The following is a 27,026-nucleotide window of genomic DNA, read 5'->3' as shown; positions in this document are numbered from 1 at the left end:
GGGATTTTGTCCGATTCGTTCCTTCGCGGTTTTGAGTCTCTTGTATGGTTCGAGAGGGTTGTGTCTTTGGGAAATGCCTCTACCGAGTGCATCCCAGACGTGCTGGATGGGATTTAGGTCCGGCGAATATGCATGTCATGTCACGCTCTCAATATCTTCAATTGCTAGTGTTTCGGATACTTCATTTGTACCATGCGGACGAGCATTGCCATCAACGAACAGAAAATCTGGACCAGTGGTTTTTTACTTTTTTTCCCATCCCGCACCCCCAGTGCAATACGATTTCAAGTATTACGTAAGCAAATTTTTAGCCATTTTTGACCCCCCCCCCCCCTTGTCAGCAAAATTTCGTCATCAGCTCTGTCCCTCTGAATCCTAACGCATATTGGTGGGATCGGAGACGTACACAGGAGGGGCATAGTGGGTCTCGTGCCCCCCCCCCCCCGCCCCGATGATCAAAAATTTATTTTTTTTAATGCAAAAAATATATATTTTTTAATCGAAATTTCGGAAGAAAATACCTTTATATGTTATTATAATCAATTTCTGTTAATTTCAATGTTGTTTGAAGGCTATGAACTCCAAAAATTTATCTTTAATAAATTCATTGCGACCCACTCTTTAAGCCATATAATAGTAAGCAATCACTGCGTTCTGATGCCTCTTGTGTTACTGAAAATGTAAGGATTGCAATTACGCAGCCGGGACACCCTGTACATCAATGGAGGACAAAAAACCCAATGTCAGCTACGGGTAAATTGTGTTAAGAGGAAATCAAAGAATAATATAAATTAGAACTAAATTAAAACGCAGTATTTGTAAATCGCTAATTTAATTATTTCTAACTAATGGGAGAAATCGGACAATTAATGTCATATAAAAATACTAAAACATAATAGGGGGACTAGGAAAAATTTCCGATACGTATAAAAACGAAGGCAGAAAAACTGAATGGCAGAAGAGAAACGAAACGAAACTGATATGAGATACTTGAAAAAAACACATTAAAAGATTGACGATTATAATTTTCAAGGTATATGATATTTTAAAGGAAAACAGGAAGACCTATCTTATATATATATATAAAATAAAGTAGGAAAAATGATATATTTCAGATGAATCGAGGGAAAAAATGGGAGAAATAACTAGTTTTGAGATAAATGCCAAAGGCCATCGATGTGATATCAACATATATCATCGAATGTTCTATCAAGTGTTGAAATACGGTATATTTGGCCAAAGAGGTCATGCTATAATCGTATTTTTCTTTGGAATAATATGTATAAAAATAATTTGAAGTAATGTATTCAGAACTATCAATTAGCAATGATATATTTAATTTCCCTTCCGCGGGCGTATTTGTTCTTAATTTATGATATTTTTTTCTGTAGTTTTTTTTAATATTTTTGTGTATTAAGGGTGCTTAACGTTTAGGAAAGTGCGAGCCACTTCATAAACTTCAAAACGTGCCGCGGGCCACTTAATTAAGTGATTTGAAACAGCATCGCGGGTTACTTAAGCGATCTCTAAACGTGCCGCTGGCCGCTTGAGCGCTCGGGAACTGTGCCACGGTAATCTATAAATGTGTCGTGGGTCACTTTAGTGATCTGGAACAGTGGCGCAATTAAGTGTCCCGTGGTGCATTTGAAGGTCACTTAAGTGATCGAAGAATGTGCTGCGGATGCGGATCGCTCGAGTGCTCTGGAACTGTGCCGAAAGCTTTGGGAAAAGGCAAAAACTTTCTTTTTTTTTTTTTGATTTCCATAAATCATTCGATCGCATCCAACATGTTAAACTCTTGAAGCGTTTATATAAGATTGGGGGGTTGGGGGGCAACTTGTTGAATTGGATAGAAACCGGAATGAGAGAGAGAGAGGTCACAACGGGTTATAGTGAACGGGAACTTTTCCGATTTAACACGTGTGAAGAGTGGAATTCCTCAAGGAAGTGTCCTTGGGGCCATACTTTTTCCACTTTTTCTCGATAAATTCAATCAGGGTCTCGACGGGATTGTCAGCAAATTTTGAGATAACTTGAAGCTGAACGGTGTAGTCAGTAATCAAAGCGAAAGGGAAAGGCTCCAGACGAAATCGAACATGATTGCAGAAAGGGATAACAATTGGAGCATTATCTTGAGAGTTCACAAGTGCACGATCACATCACTCATTTTGGTTCGAACAACCCACGTTTCACTTATGAGTTGAATGGTATTGCTGTACCAGATGCATCCAGGTTTATCGATTTGGGAATTCTAATTGTAGAGCGGCTTAGGCTTTTTGAATAATATTCAGCGGTTGTAAAAAAATCGAATAGAATGCTCAATTTCATTCTTAAAAAGGTCTCTTCACGTTCTCCTAACGTCATTCTCCTGCTTTTCTGAGGCTTAGTTTACTTTGCACTGGAGTTTGCTGTAAGGTTTTGGAGACCATGCCTACAAAGGGGCATAGGCTTTGTTGAGGGGTTTCTGCTAACGTCATTCTCCCGGTTTTCTGAGGCTTAGTTTACTTTGCACTAGAGTTTGCTGTAAGGTTTTGGAGACCATGCCTACTAAGGGGCATAGGATTTGTTGAGGGGTTTGCAGAGAAGAGCTATGTGTGCTCTTGTTGACACACAAGGCATGAGCTACGAAGAAAGACTCGACTTCTCCAATATGCTTACATTGGAAGAACGCAAGTGTGTGGGGGACATGATTGAAGTATTTGAAATTTTCAATGAGATGAGCATGATGGACCATGAGTTATTAATACTCTGCCAATCAACTATTTCGACAAGGGGACACCAGTATCATTTAGTAAGCGACAATTCCGTGTTGGGTGTCGCAGAGGGTTGTTAATAAATGGGTTTACTTACCTCCGTGTGCCGAGAATTCTAACACAACTGAACGTTTAAAAAGAAATACGATAATCATATTGGGATGAATCGACAAGCTATCCATACTTTTATTAAGACAACCATAATTCTTTTATAGACAGTGTATTAGTAGTATTAATTCTCTGTTTTCTTTCGTGATACAATATTGGGATGCTGTCTTTCGGTTATACGTGACATACATATTTTTTATGGACTTCTTTTTTTTTTGGCATCTGGGAATGTGCCGGGGGTAACTTGAGTGATCTGTGAATGTGCCACGGGCCTACTTGAGTGATCTGAAAAATGTGCCACGGGCCTACTTGAGTGATCTAGAAACGTGCCGCGGGCCGCCTAAATGCTTTGGAATTGTGGCATGGGTCTTCTAAGTGATATGCAAATGTGCCGCTTAGTTCACTTTTACAAAATCAGGTTTGGGGGAGCAGGCCACATCAGATAATCCCCGGGCCACATTTGGTCCACGTGCCAGGGATTTATCATTATATGGCACAGAGGGTGGGTCACAATGAATTTCTTAAAATCAAATTTCGAGTTCTTAGCCTTCGAATAGCATTAAAATTAACAGAAATTGATTATAATAACATATAAAGATATTTTCTTTCGCAATTTTTGATTTAAAAAAAATACCTTTTGATCGTTTGTGTGGGGGCACGAGCCCCCCCCCCCATGTTCCCCCTTTCCACGTACAGTCTCTGGTCCCAACAATATGTGATCGGGGGTGGCGGGGGTGGCACCGATGACGAAATTTTGCTGACAAGGGGGGAGGGTCAGAGTTTTGCTGACTTTTGCTGACAGGGGGGGGGGTAAAAAATGGCTGAAAAATTGCTGACGTAATACTTGAACGGCCCCTACAGGCCGCGCTAGCACTAACAGGACACCCTGTATATAACCACCTCAAAGTTTTTTTCCCTGCTGAATATTTCAAATCTTGCCAATCAAAGGGTTGTATTTTTTTTGGTAAAAAAAAAAAAATTTTGAGTATTGATGTAATTTTATCCCAATATTTATGAGAATTCACGAATTGTTACGAAATATAAAACTAATAATGTTTAACAAGAAACTACCAATTATAAATCTGGCTGTCAAAATGGTTCTTATTATAACACATCAATCTTCGCACGTATTATAATAATTACGTTGGCAGTTATTTTAAATTGGTGAAGTTGGGGTGGGAAAATGCGGGGTCGCGTCTGATACTAATGCGGGAATCGTGACTGGAATAAAGATTATTATAATTATGTTATTCTTCAGAATAGTGAAACGCAGTAATAATGCATCTTGCGGATGAAATACAATTTATTACTGGTTTTTTTTTCTTCTTTATAACGATCACACACACACAGAGAGAGAGTGAAAATTGAATGTAGATGTGTTTTTTTTTTTACATTTTCTTACATTTTCCTTCATTCAAAAAATGAAAAATATTTTCCTTGCTGTGAGCAAACACAAATTCTGTATTCGGTAAATATATCCAGAATAAATTACAAAATGCATATAAATGTCCTGCCAAAGAATTATGAATCATTAAATTCCCTTCACTTACGTATCTCTTTGCCGCTAATAAGACGGGAAAACCTATTTCGGTTTTTATAATTTACGTACAGGGGTGTCCTGTGTGACTGACGATTTCTAAGACCAGTGAGTAGCTTATTTCCAAAATAGAACATTTCCACGTTTGATAGAATTTAAAGTATTAGTAGAAATTCCTTTTCCTCCTGAATGGACTGCTCCACAAATGTATAAATTATCCAAACTGGTAGCCTATAAAGGAGAGGTACAACAATATTCAGATATTCTGTTTCTTGGTCAACATTCGAGGGATTTAAATTTTGGAAATGTTCCGTTTTGAAAGAAAATTAGTGGAAGTGTTACCTTTTAATTGAAATTGGATCTTGCCAAAGTCTAGAAAATTGGACAGCTATTTTTTTATTTTTATTTTATATACGGCCTCCGTTTATTTCAAAAGGATTAGCCAAGGGAGATCCTTACTCTACTCTCTTGTGAGTAACGTAAGAAACACACGATTGATCTACAGTGGAACCTCCCATAACGGACACTCCCGATAGCGGACAACTCCACTAACGGACACTTTCTGAAATTAAGTTACATCGACGGGACCATTTATTTTACTATCCATTAATGGACGCTCCTCCTTAGCGGATAAAAATTTTGGTCCCCATGGTTGTCCGTTAACGAGAGGTTCTATTGTAAGATGGAAATTTAAAAGCGGTTCTGAAATATATGTCGCTTTGGGGAAAAAAACTCTAAACACCAGTAAGAGAGAGACAACCGCTTATTTATCTATTTATTTACATCACGACACTACAGATATAAGGTGGGGGAACAAAGTTCCTGCCAGAAATGATAGGTGGAGCCAGACGAGCTGCAATAGTCGTGTTTACAGTCTAATTTGCGTAGACGCGATCGTTCTCAAAACGTTGCCGTGGGTTCTTGTAAAACGCAAAATTTCGTTAGCTGTTTGGACTTTCTCGATAGGAAGTTTCGAATCCTTGTAAATGGATTTCATATCAATTGATGGTGATGGACAAGTGCGTTCAGATTTGCTAATCGGTCGGTGCTGAAAAGGGGCCGTTCAAGTATTACGTCATCATCGATGGGGGGAGGGGAGAGTGTTTCCGATTTGCTGACTTTTGATGACAAGGAGGGGAGTGGGGTTTGGATAATGCTTACGTCATCAACCACCCTTAATGAAAATATGAAATATTTTTAATGGCATCTTACTCGGTGGGCCAAAAACGAGAAAAAACCTTTCGATAGTTTGTGAGCAGTTGAAGTAACATCCCTCCCTATTGATAAGTGCCCTACAGAGCCACTTTAGTGATCTCTAAATGTTTCGCGGATCCAAGTGTTCCGGAAATGCGTCCGGGCCGCTTAAGTGCTTTGGAACTGTGCCACGCATCACTTAAATAATCTGAGAATGTGTCGCGGGTAACTTAAGTGATGTAGAACCGCACTGGGGGGGGGGCCACTTAAGTACTCTAAAGCTACGTCACATGTCATTCAAGGGAATCTCTAAATGTGTCAGGGTTAGCTTAAGTGTTCTGGAACTGGGTCCCGGGTCATTTAAGTGATCTGAAAATGTGCGACGGGCAGCTTAAATGTTCTGGAATTCTACCACGGCACACAGCGCTCTGTAAATGTGCCGCTTAGTTCATTTTTACAAAATTAGGTTTGAAGAGGGCAGGCCGCATTAGATAACCCCCAGGGCCATATTTGGTCCGCGGCCAAGGGTCTTTATGTGATTTATCATTATATGGCTTAAAGGATGGGTCGCAATGAATTTATTACAGATAAATTTTTTGAGTTCATGACCTCCAAATGGCATTGAAATTAACAGAAATTGATTATAATAACATATAAAGGTATTTTCTTCCAAAACTTCAATTAAAAAATTTATTTTTTGCATTAAAAAAATAAATTTTTGATCGTGGGAATGGAGAACGAGCCCCCCCCCCCCCGTGTACGTCTCTGATTCCACCAATATGCGTTACGATTCAAAGGGGCAGAGCGGATGACGAAATTTTGCTGACGGGGGGGGGGGGGTCAAAAATGGCTAAAAATTTGCTTACGTAATACTTGAACGACCCTAAAGGGAAAAAAACGATAAATTTCTCCATCTCATAACCATCTACGATGAGAAGTGGGTCTACTATGCACATTCACCTCTACAATCCAGCTGTAGTTTGAATGAGACAATATGTGGTGAATAATAACGCAGAATTACGGAGAAGGGCGCGGTAGCTCAGGTCGATAAGATACTCGCCTAAATCACCAAAGGATGTTTAGAGGTGTCGCGGGTTCGTCCTTGTCAGAAAAATTTCCTGACACAGGGGTACAACAAAAACGGAGACCTGTCCGCAGGGAGTCCCCCATCGAGAGGTTAGTGCAACAACCCCCTCAACGAGTGCAAAAAACAAGCCTGCCGTTCGGAATCGGCAATAAATTGTAGGTCCCGGTCTATTTTGCCCTCTGTGTGCAGAAAATGACGGTGGTGCGACAAAAATGATCAAATTACGAAGAATACAAAATCTTTTTAAACTTAGGTCCCACGTGAGTTTGCTAGGAGAGGCTGGGTAAGATAATTAAAGTTAATAAAAGTCTAAAGATAATTAAAGTCTTTGTTGGACGTAAACCGCGAAAACCACAGCCGGCGTGAAGTAATCCGTACTTGTTCGGTCTTTTCAAAGGAAGACGCTGGTCCCGCTGCCTTTGTATTGAAAGCCATAAAAATTATTGTTTCCCCGAGGCTCGAGACGACCACGGATCCCGACAAAGACTTTTATTATCTCTAACTTCAATTATCTTACCAAGGGTCCCCTAGCAAACTCTCGTGGGACTGGCCTTTTACAGCACAATCCGCCAATGTTGTTTCGTTATAATGCTTTAGCAAAAAGTTCGTTTGTTCTCGTCGTGCGTTGCAGAACGTGAAAACCAATGTTACTTAGAATATAATTGCAATTGATTTTGACCCCTTTTCGCTTTGAAGCGAATTGGCAAGAAATTCGGAATGATTGTTCTCTTTCACTTTTATGAGAAAGATACATCATATGTGAGGGAAAAAATCACTGAAAAGATAAAATAGGCTTTCACGGGGCAGGGGTTTATAGTAAATTTCATATCGTTCGGGGCTGTTATGCTGTGTTCCAAAGCTTCTTTGAAGCAGACGTTTCGTCCACTACCGCGGTGAATACGTACCTTCGAGCTGGATTGGAGTTTTATTGGTGCAAATACCATGTAGGTAAAAAATTATCAAGTGATATAGTGACTTTCGGTAGAATTTGCGCTGCCCAGGTTGCCCCGTGAGAGGACCTACCACATTACAATACCCTGCAACCTCGTATGGTTGATTACACTTACTGCAGCAAATCCGTCAGAAAAATGTGATATTTGCTACTGGTGGAGTGCCGTTGTGCACTCTCTAAAAATACCCTTCTAGCGCCTTTGCTATTCCGATCCTTAGGTGCTATGACCAAAAGCGCTTGTTTCAGGAGTCTTATGTCACTTATCAAAGTTCGTCAAAAATATCAATTATATCAGACTTTCTAAGTTTATTTGGGAACTAGCTGTTATCCTCGGCTTCGCTCGCTTGGATTTGGTAATCTGAAATTTCTTCGACGATGATTTCTCCCTATATAACATTTGAACCCAACGTAACTCCGTTGGCAGTTGAATTAATTAAGGTGGGTTAAAATCCTTTCTTAGTGGGTCTCTTCATTACGAGATAAAAATAATAGCAAAATTTCATACCTATAGCTTCAGCGGTTTCGGCTCGGCAAGATTTCTCTATATTCCCCGTGTGTGGCGATTCATATTCACCCCAGACCAAGGTTATCTTACATAACCATTGAACCCCCTCCTTATTGGTCGAATTTCGAATAACCCATCTGAATCTTTAGATGTAAACGGAAACTCTTGACCGAATTTCATATTTATACCTTCAGCGGTTTCGGTTTAGCAATGATTGCCACATTTAAACTATGAACCCCCTTATGACACCCTTATTGGGTGGCATTTCAGAAAAAACATTCCTACTTCCAAGTTTCATATTTATAGTTTCAGGTCTTTCAGCTGGGCATGATTTCTCCATATAGCTTTCAAACACTCCCCATAACCCCCTTAGGGGTCGAATTTTGAAAACCCCTACTTATTGAGTCCTTACATCATAAAATGAAACTACTGACCAAATTTCGTATTTATAGCTTCAGCGGTTTCGCGCTCGGCGATGATGAATCATCAGTCAGTCAGGACACGTTATTATATATATATATCGCTGAAGCGAATTTTGGTCAGTAGTTCCATTTTATTATGTAAGGACTCAATAAGTAGGGGTTTTCAAAATTCGACCCCTAAGGGGGTCATGGGGCATGATAATATATATATAAATTATGCATAATCGCCGGTAAAACTGTTAAACAAGTGAAGTTCAATCAAACTTTTCTCACCGAGACGATTGGTGGTTATGCATAGCCACTGGTGTGTATCAATTTTACAGTAACATATACATTTTAGTAGGAACCAATTGTGATCGAATATAAATGTTGTATAAATGCGCAAGTCGTATAAACGAGGTCACACTGTATATCATACCTCCCGTTAGCGGACAAAATTTTTGGTCCCACGGGTGTCGGTTATCGAGAGGTTATACTATAGAAAGAAATTTACCAGCACGAGAGAAGACGACAGTCACGTGGCACGATGATGGTGGAGAAAAAAAAAAATGGGTTTCCTTTCTCTCTCTCTACCCTTATACCTCCTCTAAGGGCATTATCTGTTCACAATTTAAAAAAAAAATTGTAAAACCAACGCGCGATTACGTTTTCCCAGAGGATAGAAAATTCTTGAAAAATTTTCAAAAATATAATGAGTTGTTCAAGGTTACATCAATTGGAATTAATTGTTTGGCCTTGAAAAAAATATGTTAAAAACTAATAATAATAATATCAGCAATTTTCTTGTTTCCCTTTCCCCCACAAGCTGTGAATATCTCTAGTGTATTTTATTCTCATACAAATATTCTTGTTTTCCGTTCCTGTGCGAGACAAACTCACTTACTCATCAATTCCACTTCGGTTTTTAGAAATATCTTTGTTTTGTTTACCTCAAAAATCACCCGTTTGCTCAACTCTTTTTCCTCACAGAAACAACTCAGAAAATACATAATATATTTCGAAATGCATTCTGTAAATGTTTTCTTTCAAAATACTACTACCGAAAACTCATATTTTCTCGCTGAGTGTACAGAAACTCCCAAAAGATACGTCCGTTATAAGTCTTGATATCCTATAATATACGAGAGGGAAAAAAATAGTATGATATACCTCGCATCAACTGGAAATAACTTCGAAAAAAAAAAGTATATTATAGTTCCTCTCTTTTCATAGAAATATTCTTGTGCCATAAATCTAATTTTCTGAAATACAATTCATTGCAGAAATAAGTAATTATTATTATTTTTTTTTATCATTCGGAAAAAAGACGCTCGAAAATGAAATATCGAGAAATTTGGCGAGAAAATGATCAAAATATAGCGATAAACAGAAAATATTGGCCTGGTTGAAATTTGTTCAAGGTTATATATGTTTTCGATTGAGGCCGGGAAAAATGGAAATAATAATTTATTTTAACCGCTATACATCGCTATCGGTGTAATGTTATGAAATCTACACGGTTTGCGACGATAATTCATTGCCATCGACAGCTGTTATTGCTAAGACTCCATTTCTTATTCGTATATTATTTGGGACTCTTTGAGACAGGAAAATGCATTAGTTTCGTACATAATTGAAAAATTTGGTGTTTGTTAAAATTCAGCGTTGATATTGCGCAACGAAGTGGCTGAAACGACGACGTTGGAAAATAACGAGAAATTTACTAGTTAATTATCTATGAAAGTTTTACAATACCGTATTTAAGGAATAAAGTCAGACTTGAATACCGATATACCACTACTAAACCAGACTTACCACTCGTCCATATTCCTCTGCGGAACGAATTGGTACATGTTGGAATGTGTGTGTGTGCGTGCGCGCTTCCGTGAAGTTTGTTTCTGAGTAATGTTTGTTATGTGTAGTGTTGCCATCTCTGCCATCAATTTTTCTAACTATACATGAAGTGTAATGATTTAATAGTATACCGTTCTAGGCCGTCAAACAGAAAGATACCCAGGCCACATCGCCATATGGCAATATCGGCTCATTGTCCTCACGGACTGGATACCTCTGGCAGCTCATAAAAAAGCATACATTACAATCATAACAACTATAAAATCATAATATAAGTGTAAAATCAGTTGCGAGATCACAATGTACGTATACAATCGGAAATCAAGCATATAATCCTATGTTCCATACTAAATCTTAATTCGAATATAAAATCCTAAATCTCATATTGGAGTCAATAATAAATCAGATAAAATTCATAATCGATTTCATCCTTGATTTAAATCGTTCGATTTCCACGGCATTGTACTGTTCTTGTGTCATCAGTCAGTCTTCTTTGTGAACGGGAGGTGGTGCAGTTTGTACTTGTGCTATTGGTTGATATGGCGTCTGTGGGATCACTCTTTGTCTTCATTGTCTTCTATCCATCTAATGATTTTTTTTACTTTATTTATTCTACTTTTGTGTGAAAAATCATAAGCATATCAACACTGCAGTCCTACAACCTCAAATCAAGTTCATCCATCCTATGGGATACGGCACATGACCACCGTAGAACCACCACCATCTATAGCAGAAAGCCTCTGCGTGAAACTTGTTACGTCACTGAAGAAGGTCATCTCACCTATAGCAATTGGATATAGCAGGCTGACGCATGCGCCACTTTTACCCTTTTTTAGTGTATCCAATGGTTATAGGTGAGATGACCTTCTTCAAAGACGTCACTATCTCCTCGCGGAGGCCTTCCGCTATAGATGTATTTATTGCCTTGAGGGACTCGCTCCTGATGTTTTACTCCATATTTCATCCCATATTTGTTAGGGGGCATCTTTTCCCCCAGTCACCTCGTTGGGCATTTTGCTTATTGTGGCCTTTGTATTTGTATTTGATGTCTGTTACTCAAAAAAATGTTCACATTTTACATCACGCAATGGGACATATCCGACAACCGCGAACGTATCCATTTGAATAAAACGCCACCTATCCCATTTTCAAGTAAACACTTCGAGAGCATTCAACGTAAAGAGGCAGAGAGATTATCAGAGTGGCGTGGTGTTAAGATGCTCTTCTACCCCTACTTCACCAAACGCCAACTCTGGCCATATCGCTATAGTGCAATTTACTGCCATTAGTGAGATGGGTTGGAAGTGAAGGCGGTGTCTATCGGTGGTCGCCTCGAGTTCGTTAGGGAAAATATCTTATCTATATCCTCCCTTGGGTTCGAACCAGGGACCCTGACAACAACCTTCACGATGGTAGACGAGCATCTTACCACCATGCCACTCGGGCACTAATGATGCTCTTCTACCGCCGTGAAGGTTGCCGCCAGGTCCCAGGTTCGTTCAGGTGGAAGAATATGGATAACAAGATATTTTCTCCAACGAGCTTGAGGCGACCACTGATAGATGGCACCTTCATTTTCAACCCAACTCGTTAATGGCAGTAAATTGCGTATAGCGATATGGCCGTAGTTGGCGTGTGGTGTAATCGTAGTAGAGATTGTGCCGTAAGAACATTTTCTTAAATGTAATTTTATATTCTTCAAAAAAATCATAGACTCAAACTCTCTCGAAGGCCTTCCTTTACCTCCTATCTTCGGCGAAAGCATCTTGAAGTCCTCAAGATGCAAACTACAGTGAAATCTCTCTATAACGATCGAAACTTAAGAAAAAAAATATTGTTACAGACAGGTTATCGTTGTAGACAGTTTGAGCAATTGCGCTATTTCCTGTTAAATAATAATTCCGCAGGGACCAAGGAAAATACCTATAGACAGTATCGTTATACACAGGTCTCACTGTATTTTGTTTGCCTGGATTTGACTACAGCTACAACAAAGTGTCTCTGTGACGCCTAGGAAAGAAAAACTATATAAATGAATACGACATGAAAAAAACGACCATATAAGCACCTCTAGCACAGGGCCAAAATTGGTTACTTGGTCAACCGGGTTGTGGTGTCCCCCTCCTCTATTAAGGTTGAAGAGTGAAATTTGTGCCGGTACAGTCTCGTGGGGGGGGGGGGAGCGGATACATTTTTTATAATACCTTATTTATGTTATATTTAGTCTCTCAATCTTCATCAATTGCGGAATTATTAATTAAATATATTTTTTTTATTTTCATCCAATTCTGGAATAAATCAGTATATACCTCAAGAAGTATTCAGTGCTTTTGCTGTCTGTGGGTTGATCTTGTTAAGATAAATCCAATGATACCCCCTTTAGCTTTGAATACGGTCTTATACTCTTTTGGTTTGTACACTAGGTTCGCCACCCACATTCGTAACGAAATTGCTTTACGCTATATCTCGTAGATGTGAACCACAATGATGTCTCGTTTGACAGGTATTTTACTCAAATCGAATGATACTACTTTGGTTTTATTACCTCTTCTGGTCTGCACACCAGGCTTGCGGCCCGCTTTCGTAACGAAATTGATTTACACTATATCTCCAGAGGTTCACAACGCAAAGAGAAGCCAGTGGTGTCATCTGATAGGCATTTATAAGACAAATCCAGTGATACTTTTCTGGTTTTAATACCTCTTCTGGTCTGGGTACTAGACTCACGGCCCGCTTTCGTAACGAAATTGATTTGGGCTATATCTCGGGAGATTCGCAAAGCAAATAGAAACCAATTATGTCATCTAATATATAATCACAAAACAAATCAATTGATACAACTCTGGTTTTAATACTTCTTCCGGTCTCGGCAATAGTCCTGTGGCTCGTATGCATAAAAAAATTGTTTTACTACAACATAAGAAGTTCACTACGCAAATGTCAGCTATTCTAAAGACAAATATGATGATAACCAGTTTAAAATTAATTGCAAAATTTAAAATATTGAAAATTACATCCCACCACAAAATTCCTGTACAGGAGGTGGGTAAGCGGTGATGCTTTGATTGGCAAGTAAATTGTTTTTTGTTGCACATGAGAGTAAGTAGTGAATTTTTGAGCACTTGATCAAAATTTTATATTGTGTTACAAAGGTGTAGACGTTTTCAATGAGTAATGTTCATTATAATATTCGTGTCCCAAAGCCACGACACCACAAAGATGTCAATTAAGACTTAATTTATTTCTGAATGGTCTAAATCCAACTTACTTCCAACACTCATGAGACAGGACTGAGGCTGAGACCAAATAATCAAAAATAAATCAAGACTCTAAAAAGATAATAATTCGCTGAAAGTAATTATGTGAGGGAACTACTGCAGTAAATTGCTTCGTAACAATATACTGAATCCATGATATTGGTGACCTCAAAATTAATCGAAGCTTGAAATAATTGAACTGACATCAAAATCACGTTTAACTAATTATCAGAGTTTAAATACCCTACCCAGGAATTGTGTTTCACATCCAATTAGGTTAAATTGTATGTTAACGTAATTTACAAAATATGAAAGACCTATATTCAGAAAATTTCGCATACTGTAGCGAAAAACTACGCGTAAAAAGGAACTAAAACTTTAACGTCTTCGCTTACAAGCGAATTGGAAAGAAATTCAGATGCTCTGTATTTGACGAATCGGCAATGAATATAGTAACCTTGTGTCCTAACCTAACCGCACGTTAGAAAAAGGGAAGAAAAAAAACACAAATAAAGTATTTGTAAATAAAAGAGTGTAAGACAGTATCAAAGATAACGTGATAAGAATGTAGGTAAAAAGTAGATTTCTCTTTCCACCCCGTTCTCTCTCACTCTTATAAGAAAGATGAATCATATGTGACGGAAAAAATCACTATCAGGGTATACAAAAAACATAAATGAAAAAAAAAATTTGTAAGGTTACAACAAAGCTTTGGGATAATCAGGAGAGAGGAAAGAAAACAGAGCGAACTCTCTCGCTTGTTTTAATTCATTCCACTGGCATTTGGACACAATGTTACGTCCTTTGATCGTAAAGTGGTTGATAATACTATACACAGAAGAATCAATCTCGTCGTAGTTTCATTCACCGGAATAACTTAATAACAAATATATAAAATACTGAATATATAAATATATAAAATATAAATATATAAATATCTACTGGATATTCCTTACTAGAGGTATTTCCATTTAAAATAAATAGTTAAAAACAAAACAAATTCATAAAAAATATATTATAATCTGATGCTTTCAGAAATTCATTATAAAAATTAAAAAAGTTCACTAAAAATATGTACTAAAAAGTAAACTCTTAAAACAAAAATCGTGTAAAATTCATAAGAGAAACAGCCTTTGAGAGAATTAATTTGAAAGCATTGACTCATTTTAATACAAGTAACATGAGTTGAACGTCCCGTGGGTGGTTCAGTGACAAAATAAAAAACCAAAACCGCAGCCAAATATCAAGCAACATGGTAGCCGATACCATCAAATCATACAAAAATCTTTTCATATCATGTCATTCGTATACTTGAATAGTACTTGTAAACAAACACGTTTTACACCCACGCTAAAGTTCAAACTTCATATTAAATTCCTTAAAAAAAATAATAAAACTACATTTAAAGAGAAATCCTCCAGTCTTCTCTTCATTCGTTACTTCAGAATCTTTAAAAAAAAAATCGATAAGTAAAAATTTAAATTAAAAATAAAATATTTTCATTTTATACCAGCATTCAATGATAAAGCCTGACTAAACACGGCTCTATACTGGATGTTTCTTTGATATAAAAGGATAAAACGCCCACATGTGTGCCGCTACTACTACTACTATGAAGGTGACTGGTAACCATGGCAACGGGATGCTGGAGAGTAAAACTCTAGCGTCTCAGATCCTTCGGATTCAGTACATCGGATGCCCGAGAGGAGGATTCACTTCGCTCTCTGTGTCTGTCCAGATCTCGTGTCACAACCATGTCGAGTTTGTTTTTTTTTATTGTGTCTAGAAGTGATGAGACGAGTGCATGTGTGAATTGAAATCACATGTTAGCGTAAATTCTTTTTTCCCCGAGGATTTCGGAGGGGGAAAAAAAGGGAAAAATATCAATTTCTCCAGTTTAAAAACTTAGGTGTTATTCAAGGTTGGGTGTTTTGTCCAATTTTTCAGAAACTGAAAAAAAAAACAATTAAGACGATCTATATTTTAAGAAAATGACTGAAAACGATAATTACTAATGTGTGTCATCTCTGAAAAAAAAACTTTAGAAATTTCGATTGATGACTGAAATTTTTGACATTGGGAAATTATTACATGTGATGTACTTTAAAGAGAGGTGGACTTGGTGAACCTGAATATTCTTCGATTACCCTGATGATTACCAGACAAATGACATCAGAACTCTTGTAGAATTTCGCGAACGTACGTGATGCCCACGACAGAATCCCGATGCCTTGCACTCGTATTAGATCCTCATCTGGACCCCCAGGGGCCCTGTCTGACCAGTCAGTTATTATTGCCTCCGTCGCTGATCCTACGGATTCCCGAGGAGCCCCTGTTCCGATGAATATGTTTGGAAGCCGGTTCAAACAAAGAGCCCGCAGCGACCCGTGGATCTCCGACCGAATTCGCCGGTACTTCAGTCGAAGGTTCACAGTGGGTACTGATGCCCCATCCCAGCAACAAACGGTCAGTTTTGCACCAAATTATTATATATAACAATTTAAAAATTATTTTACATAAATTTTCATGTGAAATGATATCTACGTTTTCCTGTACTGATATAATATATCCGCACTAAATTATTGACCATTTTAAAATATTTACTATTCTGCATTAGATAAATGTTTATGTATATATGTATTGTCGGAAAATCAGCATGGGTTCAGAAAGGGGAAGTCACGTGCAACCAATCTCCTTGATTACGTGACTGGGGCTTTGAGTAAGGGCAAAAATGTCGATGTTGTTTATATTGATTTCCAGAATTTATTCGATCGGGTAGTTCTTGAAGCGTTTACGAGAGACCGGGATCGGGACCAACTTGCAGAATCGGATAGAATCGTGATTGAGAGATAAGTTACAACGGGTTATGGTGAACCCTGAATTTCCTGATTGGACAGGCATGACAAATGGAGTCTCTCAAGGAAGTCTCCTTGCCTTCCATACTTTTTTCATTTTTCACGATAAACTCGCTCAGGGTTATCGATGGGATTGTTAGCTAATTTGCGCATGACGTGAAGCTAATGAAGTTTGTCGGGAATCAAAGCGATAGGAGTGCTAAAGACGAACTTAACTAATGAACGGAGCGTGACATTTAATGTTGATAAGTACATGGTCGCTCCTTTGTGGTTCTAACAACCCAGTTTCACTTACGAATCGAATGGTGCTATTATTCCGGATGCAACTAGGGATCACCGATATGGGGTATTCTTATTGATGAGACGCTCAGGTTTTCTGAGCACTATTCAGATGTGATAAAAAAAATCAAATATAATCAATATGTTTCGATTGGAGGAACGCGGGTGTCGTGCTGATATGATCGAAGTGTTCAGCGTGATTGGTAGGATGAACCATTAATTAATACACCAAGTCAATCGAATGCTTCTACAAGGGGAAAACAATATCGATTGGTAATTGACACTTCAAGGTTATGGTGTCGCAGAGAATTTTTCTCTAATAGGGTAGTTAATAAATGGAATTGCTTACCCCCAGGGGTAGTAAATTCTGACAAAATTGACACGTTTAAAGAGAAATACGATAAACACATTAGGGGTGAATCGAGAAACTCTCCATACTTAAAGTAACACAACCATAATCTTGTTTATGGACTTTCTGTTATACATATTTATCATGTACATATAGTTTTTAATTTACATAATTGTGCTTTTAATTGGGGGTTGCTGTATTTTAGAGATATATGACACCCGTATTTGTATCTTTTTCGCCACCACCTTTTTGATCATTTCGCCTGTTTCGGCCTTATATTTGTGCTTGTATAAAATTTTCCAATTCAATTCAATTCATGTATACATTTCTCTGGGTTAATATATTCGTATAGATATCTTTTTTTCCTTTAATTGAAATGATCTGATTGAAGATGAGTTGTGGTTTTATATTGAAAATATTAAAAATTGTTGAAGTTTTTTCATTAATTCAATTAATTAGATTAGGGGCCGTTCAACTATTACGTAAGCAAATTTTTAGCCATTTTTGACCCCCCCCCCCCCTTGTCAGCAAAAGTCAGCAAAACGCTGACCCTTCCCCCCCCCCCCGTCAGCAAAATTTCGTCATCAGCTATGCCCCTCCCCTCCCCCCTTGTCATCAAAACTCAGCAAATCGGAAACCCCCCTCCCCCCCCCCCATCGATGATGACGTAATACTTGAACGGCCCCTTAATTGTTTATTGTAATTACTCATGTAATACCAATTATGCGTGTTTTATTCCACCATATCCATAATCGATTATTAAAAAATCCGTAATCAGTTTCATTATAATAATTTTCAATCTTTTCCTGAAAATCCCTGGATCAGAATTTCCGATCACGGAGAATCAAGCCAAGAAATTTTCACAAGGTCCCCAAACTAGAAATCAGATATTTGCCCCGAAGGCTCTCAACGTTATTATTTTATAAAGGAAAAACATTTCTTCTCTCCCGTAAAAGTTTTCCTATTTTTCCACAAAAAGACATACAACAATTCATCTTTTTAACGGCACTTCTCCATTTCCAATTTATTTATCCGTTAAACAACACACAGTATCGATCATATCCGTTGTGTGTGCGTGTGTAATACGAGAAATGAATGTTACGTAAGCTTCAGAAATTTCTGACACAACCTTCTAATTAATATTCCGAAAAGGATCTCTAATTGATTATTTACTCGATCGACTCTTTAAGAGCGAAAATTCTAGAATTTAGTTCCTGTAATTTAGTTAGAATTTCCAATTTAATCTGAACTTTGGTATCAAAGCATTTTATGATTTTAGTCGTCACAAAGTTTCTTCGGATAAGTTGAAATTCATCGAAATTTCGAAAGGAATTTACTAACAAATGAGTCTAATATAATAAAATTGATTGAACTTGAGAATTGAAACATTAATTAATGCGCCCGGTATTAGTTTAATTATGTACAGGGTGTCCTGTAAGTGCTAATGCGGCGTTCATATCTCATCAACCCTCCGTCGTAGAGGTACAGTTTGAATTTAAAATTTTCGTTCAAAACCCAAAAACTACCCTGTACTAGTTTTGTGAGTCGAAATACAATGTGTAACAAAATAAAAGGAGATAAATTTTTTTTACGGTCCTCTGTTCTCTAACTTTCAATTAGAATGTTGTTGCCCTGTTTCTCCTGAGTCTAAATTCTTTTTAATTAACTAAAAATTAATTAAATTAATTAAATTAAAAATAAATTTTTAAAAAATCCAAGTTTCTAGGTGCAATACACTCAAACCTCGTTAATGCGTCACCCGGTTAACACGTCACTCCGCTTACCGGATCAGTTTTTTGGAAGTCGCTATTATCTTCAGGCAGGAAATGGCACAGCTATGGCTTACTCCGTTTAATGAGTTACTCCGCATATCAAGTCATATTTTTGCTCCCCCAAGAGTGACTCATTAACGAGGTTTGACTGTATTCGCTGAGATATTCGAATTCCAAAAGTTGGGAAAGGACAGCATGAATGAAGGAAAAGTGCGTCGTGTGTTCGTTAGTTTTTGCTGTACTTTCAAAACTTTTTAACGAATAATTGCTCTTGGAAATACAGTCAAACCTCGTTAATGAGTCACTCTCGGGAGAGCAGAGATATGACTCGATGTGCGGAGTCACTCATTAAACGGAGTAAGCGATAGCTGTGCCATTTCCTGCCTGAAGATAATAGGGACTTCCAAAAAGTGATCCGGTAAGCGGAGTGACGTGTTAACCGGTTGACGCATTAACTAGGTTTGACTTTATGGGCATCTTTTTATCAGCCACCTCGTTGGGCATTTTGCCTGTTGTGGCTTTGTATTTGTATAATCTTTTTCTGTTGGTCCCAGGAGATACAGGGCAACAACATACAAATTTCTAATTATGAGTTAGGGGACAGGTGGATCGTATGAAAATTTAGGTTTTCTTTTATTTTGTTACACACTGTATTTTCACTTTCAAAACTGGTTCAGGGTAATTTTCTGAACGCCATTGGAGCATTTTTTTTTTAAACTGGAATCATACCTATAACCACGGACGGTTGATGCGATAAATTCCGTTCTAGCACTTACGGCTAACCCTGCATATTAAATTGTACGCAATTACTAATGTTATCAGAATTCAAATTTTTAATCAGTTAAATAATGGGATCGGTCATTTTAATGGAAGGGTTGATTTGATTCCAGTCGGTTCCGATGTGCTCTAAACACTTGCTGGAGAATCGTTTTCGCAGTGACCATATACTATTTGGGTTCCGTTCACAATCCCGACAGACGAAATCCCGACACTGTCGAATTTAAAAATTCAATTTCGCCGTATAAGCCGCACTTCGCGATTTCTGTCGGGATTTGAATTTCTCGCGGCGAGGGGCGTGGGGGCGCCGATGAGAATGATAAATTGCGATCAACTAAATTTTCAAATTTTAATTTTGCCGTATAAGCCGCACTTCGCGATATCTGTCTTGATTTGAATTTCTCGCGCGAGGGGCGTGGGGGCGCCAATGAGAATGATAAATTGTGATCAAATAAATTTTCAAATTTTAATTTCGCCGTATAAGCTGCACTTTTCGATTTCTGTCGGCATTTGAATTTTTCGCGGTGAGATGCGTGGGGGCGCCAATGAGAATCATAAATTTCGATCAAATAAATTTTCAAATTTTAATTTTGCCGTATAAGCCGCACTTCGCGATTTCTGTCGGGATTTGAATTTCTCGCGGCGAGGGGCGTGGGGGCGCCGATGAGAATGATAAATTGCGATCAAATAAATTTTCAAATTTTAATTTTGCCGTATAAGCCGCACTTCGCGATATCTGTCGGGATTTGAATTTCTCGCGGCGAGGGGCGTGGGGGCGCCGATGAGAATGATAAATTGCGATCAAATAAATTTTCAAATTTTAATTTTGCCGTATAAGCCGCACTTCGCGATATCTGTCTTGATTTGAATTTCTCGCGCGAGGGGCGTGGGGGCGCCAATGAGAATGATAAATTGTGATCAAATAAATTTTCAAATTTTAATTTCGCCGTATAAGCTGCACTTTTCGATTTCTATCGGGATTTGAATTTTTCGCGGTGAGGGGCGTGGGGGCGCCCGTGAGAATGATAAATTGCGATCAAATAAATTTTCAAATTTCAATTTTGCCGTATAAGCCGCACTTCGCGATATCTGTCGGGATTTGAATTTCTCGCGGCGAGGGGCGTGGGGGCGCCGATGAGAATGATAAATTGCGATCAAATAAATTTTCAAATTTTAATTTTGCCGTATAAGCCGCACTTCGCGATATCTGTCGGGATTTGAATTTCTCGCGGCGAGGGGCGTGGGGGCGCCGATGAGAATGATAAATTGCGGTCAAATAAATTTTCAAATTTTAATTTTGCCGTATAAGCCGCACTTCGCGATATCTGTCGGGATTTGAATTTCTCGCGGCGAGGGGCGTGTGGGCGCCGATGAGAATGATAAATTGCGGTCAAATAAATTTTCAAATTTTAATTTTGCCGTATAAGCCGCACTTCGCGATTTCTATCGGGATTTGAATTTTTCGCGGTGAGGGGCGTGGGGGCGCCCGTGAGAATGATAAATTGCGATCAAATAAATTTTCAAATTTCAATTTTGCCGTATAAGCCGCACTTCGCGATATCTGTCGGGATTTGAATTTCTCGCGGCGAGGGGCGTGGGGGCGCCGATGAGAATGATAAATTGCGATCAAATAAATTTTCAAATTTTAATTTTGCCGTATAAGCCGCACTTCGCGATATCTGTCGGGATTTGAATTTCTCGCGGCGAGGGGCGTGGGGGCGCCGATGAGAATGATAAATTGCGATCAAATAAATTTTCAAATTTTAATTTTGCCGTATAAGCCGCACTTCGCGATATCTGTCGGGATTTGAATTTCTCGCGGCGAGGGGCGTGGGGGCGCCGATGAGAATGATAAATTGCGGTCAAATAAATTTTCAAATTTTAATTTTGCCGTATAAGCCGCACTTCGCGATTTCTATCGGGATTTGAATTTTTCGCGGTGAGGGGCGTGGGGGCGCCCGTGAGAATGATAAATTGCGATCAAATAAATTTTCAAATTTCAATTTTGCCGTATAAGCCGCACTTCGCGATATCTGTCGGGATTTGAATTTCTCGCGGCGAGGGGCGTGGGGGCGCCGATGAGAATGATAAATTGCGGTCAAATAAATTTTCAAATTTTAATTTTGCCGTATAAGCCGCACTTCGCGATATCTGTCGGGATTTGAATTTCTCGCGGCGAGGGGCGTGGGGGCGCCGATGAGAATGATAAATTGCGGTCAAATAAATTTTCAAATTTTAATTTTGCCGTATAAGCCGCACTTCGCGATTTCTATCGGGATTTGAATTTTTCGCGGTGAGGGGCGTGGGGGCGCCCGTGAGAATGATAAATTGCGATCAAATAAATTTTCAAATTTTAATTTTGCCGTATAAGCCGCACTTCGCGATTTCTGTCGGGATTTGAATTTTTCGCGGCGAGGGGCGTGGGGGCGCCGATGAGAATGATAAATTGCGGTCAAATAAATTTTCAAATTTCAATTTTGCCGTATAAGCCGCACTTCGCGATTTCTATCGGGATTTGAATTTCTCGCGGCGAGGGGCGTGGGGGCGCCGATGAGAATGATAAATTGCGGTCAAATAAATTTTCAAATTTTAATTTTGCCGTATAAGCCGCACTTCGCGATTTCTATCGGGATTTGAATTTTTCGCGGTGAGGGGCGTGGGGGCGCCCGTGAGAATGATAAATTGCGATCAAATAAATTTTCAAATTTCAATTTTGCCGTATAAGCCGCACTTCGCGATATCTGTCGGGATTTGAATTTCTCGCGGCGAGGGGCGTGGGGGCGCCGATGAGAATGATAAATTGCGGTCAAATAAATTTTCAAATTTTAATTTTGCCGTATAAGCCGCACTTCGCGATATCTGTCGGGATTTGAATTTCTCGCGGCGAGGGGCGTGGGGGCGCCGATGAGAATGATAAATTGCGGTCAAATAAATTTTCAAATTTTAATTTTGCCGTATAAGCCGCACTTCGCGATTTCTATCGGGATTTGAATTTTTCGCGGTGAGGGGCGTGGGGGCGCCCGTGAGAATGATAAATTGCGATCAAATAAATTTTCAAATTTCAATTTTGCCGTATAAGCCGCACTTCGCGATATCTGTCGGGATTTGAATTTCTCGCGGCGAGGGGCGTGGGGGCGCCGATGAGAATGATAAATTGCGATCAAATAAATTTTCAAATTTCAATTTTGCCGTATAAGCCGCACTTCGCGATATCTGTCGGGATTTGAATTTTTCGCGGTGAGATGCGTGGGGGCGCCTATGAGAATCATAAATTGCGATCAAATAAATTTTCAAATTTTAATTTTGCCGTATAAGCCGCACTTCGCGATTTCTGTCGGGATTTGAATTTCTTACGGCGAGGGGCGTGGGGGCGCCGATGAGAATGATAAATTGTGATCAAATAAATTTTCAAATTTTAATTTCAAATGTATTATGCAGTGGAGTGTGCGAGAGGTGCTGTTATGTCCTATATACAAAGCAGAGAGACGAAGTTAATTTCGAACAAAAGCTCGCGTTAATGCTCAGTTTTTGGATTGAGAGATTTTGTGCTCTATTTCCATAAAGTAAGCCCAGCGCTATCTCAACAGCATCATCCCCGCAGGTGAAACAAATTTTTCTGAGGCCCCTATCTAGCTATACAGGGTGTCCTGTACGTGCTAGTGCTGCCTTTTCTTATCAATCGTCCGTCGGAGAGGTATAGTTTCAATTTAAAAAATGCTCAAAATACTTTCAAAGATTACCCTTTACCAGTTTTGAGAGTGGAAATAGTGTTTTTTTCAACGGTTAGCCGATGCGTAGATGAATTTAGGGAAGGAAGAACATTCAAAACTGTCTTTGCGGGGAATCGAATCCACGTTCTCTCACTTGCCGGGTGAGCGTCTTAGACTGCATTGGCAACGAATATCTCAATCTTTCGTTAGAGCTTGTGTGCACTAAACGGGACCGTACATGGACTGGTGGCAGTGTAACTGGCACCAGAGGCCTGAGTTAGGTCCGACCGTTCATCGCATACAAGTTCCAAGGAAAAATTTATATTCTTTTCCTTTGTAGTCTAGTGTGCTCACCCAGAAAGCTCGAGAACGTGGGTTCGATTCCTAGCAAGAGCACAGCTGAATTTTTCCTTCCTAACTTCATCTCGCATCAGCCAACCGTTGAAACCTTCGTATGGATAGCGGAAAGTGATATCATCCTCGGAAATTACAGTGTGTGTGGCTCAAAACAAAAAAAATCTAAATTTTTCTTTGATTTCCTGTCCTTTAACTTCCAATTAGAAAGTTGTTGCATTGTCTCTCCTGATGCCAACAGAAAAATTGCATGTTTCTCAGTGCAATATTCGCTAAGATATTTGAATTCAAAAACTGGAGAAAAGTTATGAAAAGACAGCAAAAACTAATCAACAACGCTCCTTCCCCAAATTTATGCTGTCCTTTCCATCTTTCCTTCGAATTTTGAATTCAAATATCTCAGCGAACATTATACTTGTCAACTTAGATTTTTTTTGGTGGTCTCAGGAGATACGGTGCAGTCACTTCATAATTAGAAGTTAAAAATTTTTATTTTTATTTTCTTACACACTGTGTTTTCACTCTCAAAACTGGTACAGGGTAATTTTTGAACGCCTTTTGAGCATTTTTTCAAACTGAAATCATCTCTACCGCGGATGGTTGAGGAGACAATGGCCGTACTAACTCTTAAAGGACACCCTGTATGCAACTACACTAACACACAATTTGCATACTCTCTTCAAAGCCTTAAGACCAACTTAGAGGTAGAATTTTAAGAAATTTTTTTGGGAGTCTCAACAGCATGAAATAAAACTACTGACAGAATTTTATGTTTATAGCTTCGTAGTGAGAAGGGGGGAATCGGGGATCCGGTCCCTTCGAAATGAGAGAAAATGATTGAAATAAGGTAAAACATGGTCAAATATATTATTTGACCACCTTGTCCACCCCCCCCCCCTCCGAATGGAATTTCTAGATACGGGCCTGACCTTCAGTGGTTGCGGCTCGGCGATGAATCAGTGAATTAAGCTGTCAAGACATGTAATTTTATACATATGAATAAAAATATTTCTCTACTATTACATTGCTTTCGAAAACCTTGAAAATTTTAAATTGAGATCTTCATGATACGGTCTAACTTTGTGCAATATCATTTGACATTTTAAGTCTATTTGAAACTTGAGCGAGAAAGAATTTCGAAAAATTCTCAAAGAAAATAATAAGGAATAGCAGTATTTGTGGAGGATAGAAAAACCGATAAATGCCAAAAAAAGGCAACCCTGAATCCTTTGCTTTTCGCCAAGTTGGAACAGTAAATGAATTTCCAAATTATTGATCTCCATTGATCATGGTATGCGCCACAAACCACTTGCAGCGACAAACGGAAATCCCGACAGAAATCACGAAGTACGGCTTATACGACAAAATTAAAATTTGAAAATTTTATTTGATCGCAATTCATCATTCTTATCGGCGCCCCCACGCCCCTCGCCGCGAGAAATTCAAATCCCGACAGAAATCGAAAAGTGCGGCTTATACGGCGAAATTGAATTTTTAAATTCGATGGTGTCGGGATTTTGACCGTGTCGGGATTTCGACCCTGTCGTGATTCTGACCGTGTCGGGATTTCGTCTGTCGGGATTATGACCCACACCCCGTATGGACACAAAACGTTAAGAACTCTTGTGATAAGGGGCCATTCAAGTATTACGTAAGCAGATTTTCAGTCATTTTTGACCCCCCCCCCCTTGTCAGCAAAACACTGACCCCCCTTCCCCCTGTCAGCAAAATTTCGTGAGCAGCTTAGAATATTTCATATCTTTAAAAAGGGGTGGTTGATGACGTTAGCAACCTTCAAACCCCCCCCCCCCTCCCCCTTGTCACTGAAAGTCAGCAAATCCGAAACCCCTTCCCCCCCCCGATGCTGACGTAATACTTGAATGACCCCTAAGCGGTCACGTCTGCATTGTATGGAATAGGGTGGCCAGATGTCCCGGTTTTTCGCTATTATTTTCACTGACTCGAAAAGGGCTTCCTTGACGCCTGTTAACACCAGTTTTTCCATTGCGCAGTCAAAGATCTTATGAAATATAGCTATTTCATCCGTAAATTTCAAACTGTAACGGCTCACTAGATAGCGATATATAGTGTCTATATAAGTATTTTTAATAGGGTTACCGAATTCTGCAACTTGTGGAAATGTGGGCGCATTTACACGCCCGCTTGGCAACACCACTTACAGCTGTTTTCAACACAGATGACACCACTATATCAACAAGAACAGTAATTGTTTTCTGACCTAATTTTTTTGTCGTGTTTTTTTTTTCTTTTTGTCGGTTTGTGGGGAACAAACCCACGAATTCGGAACCCAGATATACGAATTCGAAAAACTTATCAAAAAGGTTGGGAAAGAACAGCGTTAAGTGCGGGTAAAACCGTTTAACGCAATAACTCGTTATTGCGCGGAAATTCTTCGGAACGGATGGTGACATTACAACTGAAGGTTCGACTGTAATTATAAATTATTTCCCAATACCGACACTTCATTCTTTCCTTTTCTTCTTGCTGAAATAACGAAATTTGTATCGAAATCCGATCAATTTAATTAATTGATAATATATGTATTTAAGCTACGGGGTATCAAATGTACTTCAAAGAGTATCAGTTTGAATGAATAAAACATTTCACAACCGTCAAAGGGTTTTATCCTCTTAAAAACATCCACTTTATCTTAATTCGTACTTAAAAGGGGAAACCGTTTCGAAATAAAACGACGGGACGCTTGAAAAGGGCTCATACGCGCCATTACAATCATTGATTTCTGCCCGCCTGAATATATATCTGACGGCTGCCATTTCCAACTTGATAAAAGTTTTCAACCATGGTGATGGTATCCCCGTCCTTGAACAAGAACTTATCAATTACATTTTAATTAATGCATCTTTATCCTCCTCTGTGTGAGGAATTTACTCTGTTTTTCCTTGCTTTGTGTGTGTGTGTATGTCTGGTCTTCGCTATCTATTCACAGACAATACAGTGAACGATGTACTCCAGGCACTGAAATTAATGGCATCCGGATCAAAGCTGACCTGAATTTCGTGGATCTGACATTGAATTATTCAATGGAATCTCTCTCCAAGAGAGAGAGAGGTTTTCATTCTCTCGACGCTATTTATAGTATTCATTCTTTTAAAAAAAAACCCACGAATTTCGATAAATGAAGTCCTTGGCCTATTTATTTTAAAGAATGTACGTTGATGCAATTGCGTTCAACATTATTCATTGTAGTGATTCCGAAAAAATCAATTGGTTTGGATAAAAGGCGCTCGGCATAGCATTACA

The 27,026-nt window shown here is 38.9% G+C and overlaps 1 protein-coding gene across 4 annotated transcripts in view; it reads left to right on the top strand.

Annotated features, from left to right (window-relative positions):
* The window catches only part of LOC149088496 (rho guanine nucleotide exchange factor 17-like), a 208,340-nt gene that overhangs the window by 66,468 nt on the left and 114,846 nt on the right, over positions 1-27,026 (top strand). The window contains exon 1 of one of the 4 annotated variants that reach the window (XM_089247799.1): positions 15,360-16,114. The exons of the other annotated variants lie outside the window; for them this stretch is intronic. Within the exon in view, the coding sequence (XP_089103925.1) occupies positions 15,875-16,114 (240 nt within the window). The 5' untranslated portion in view covers positions 15,360-15,874. Of the gene's footprint in view, positions 1-15,359; positions 16,115-27,026 lie in introns of those variants that run through there. 4 annotated transcript variants of the gene reach the window in all.

The sequence above is a fragment of the Pholcus phalangioides genome, unplaced genomic scaffold (assembly GCF_987345545.1).
Source record: "Pholcus phalangioides strain wild (caught in Gottingen) unplaced genomic scaffold, Ppha-v1.0 ptg000003l_1, whole genome shotgun sequence".
Lineage (NCBI taxonomy): Eukaryota > Metazoa > Arthropoda > Arachnida > Araneae > Pholcidae > Pholcus > Pholcus phalangioides.
Note: the sequence above shows the minus strand (reverse complement) of the source record. Positions and strands in the feature narration are given on the sequence as shown.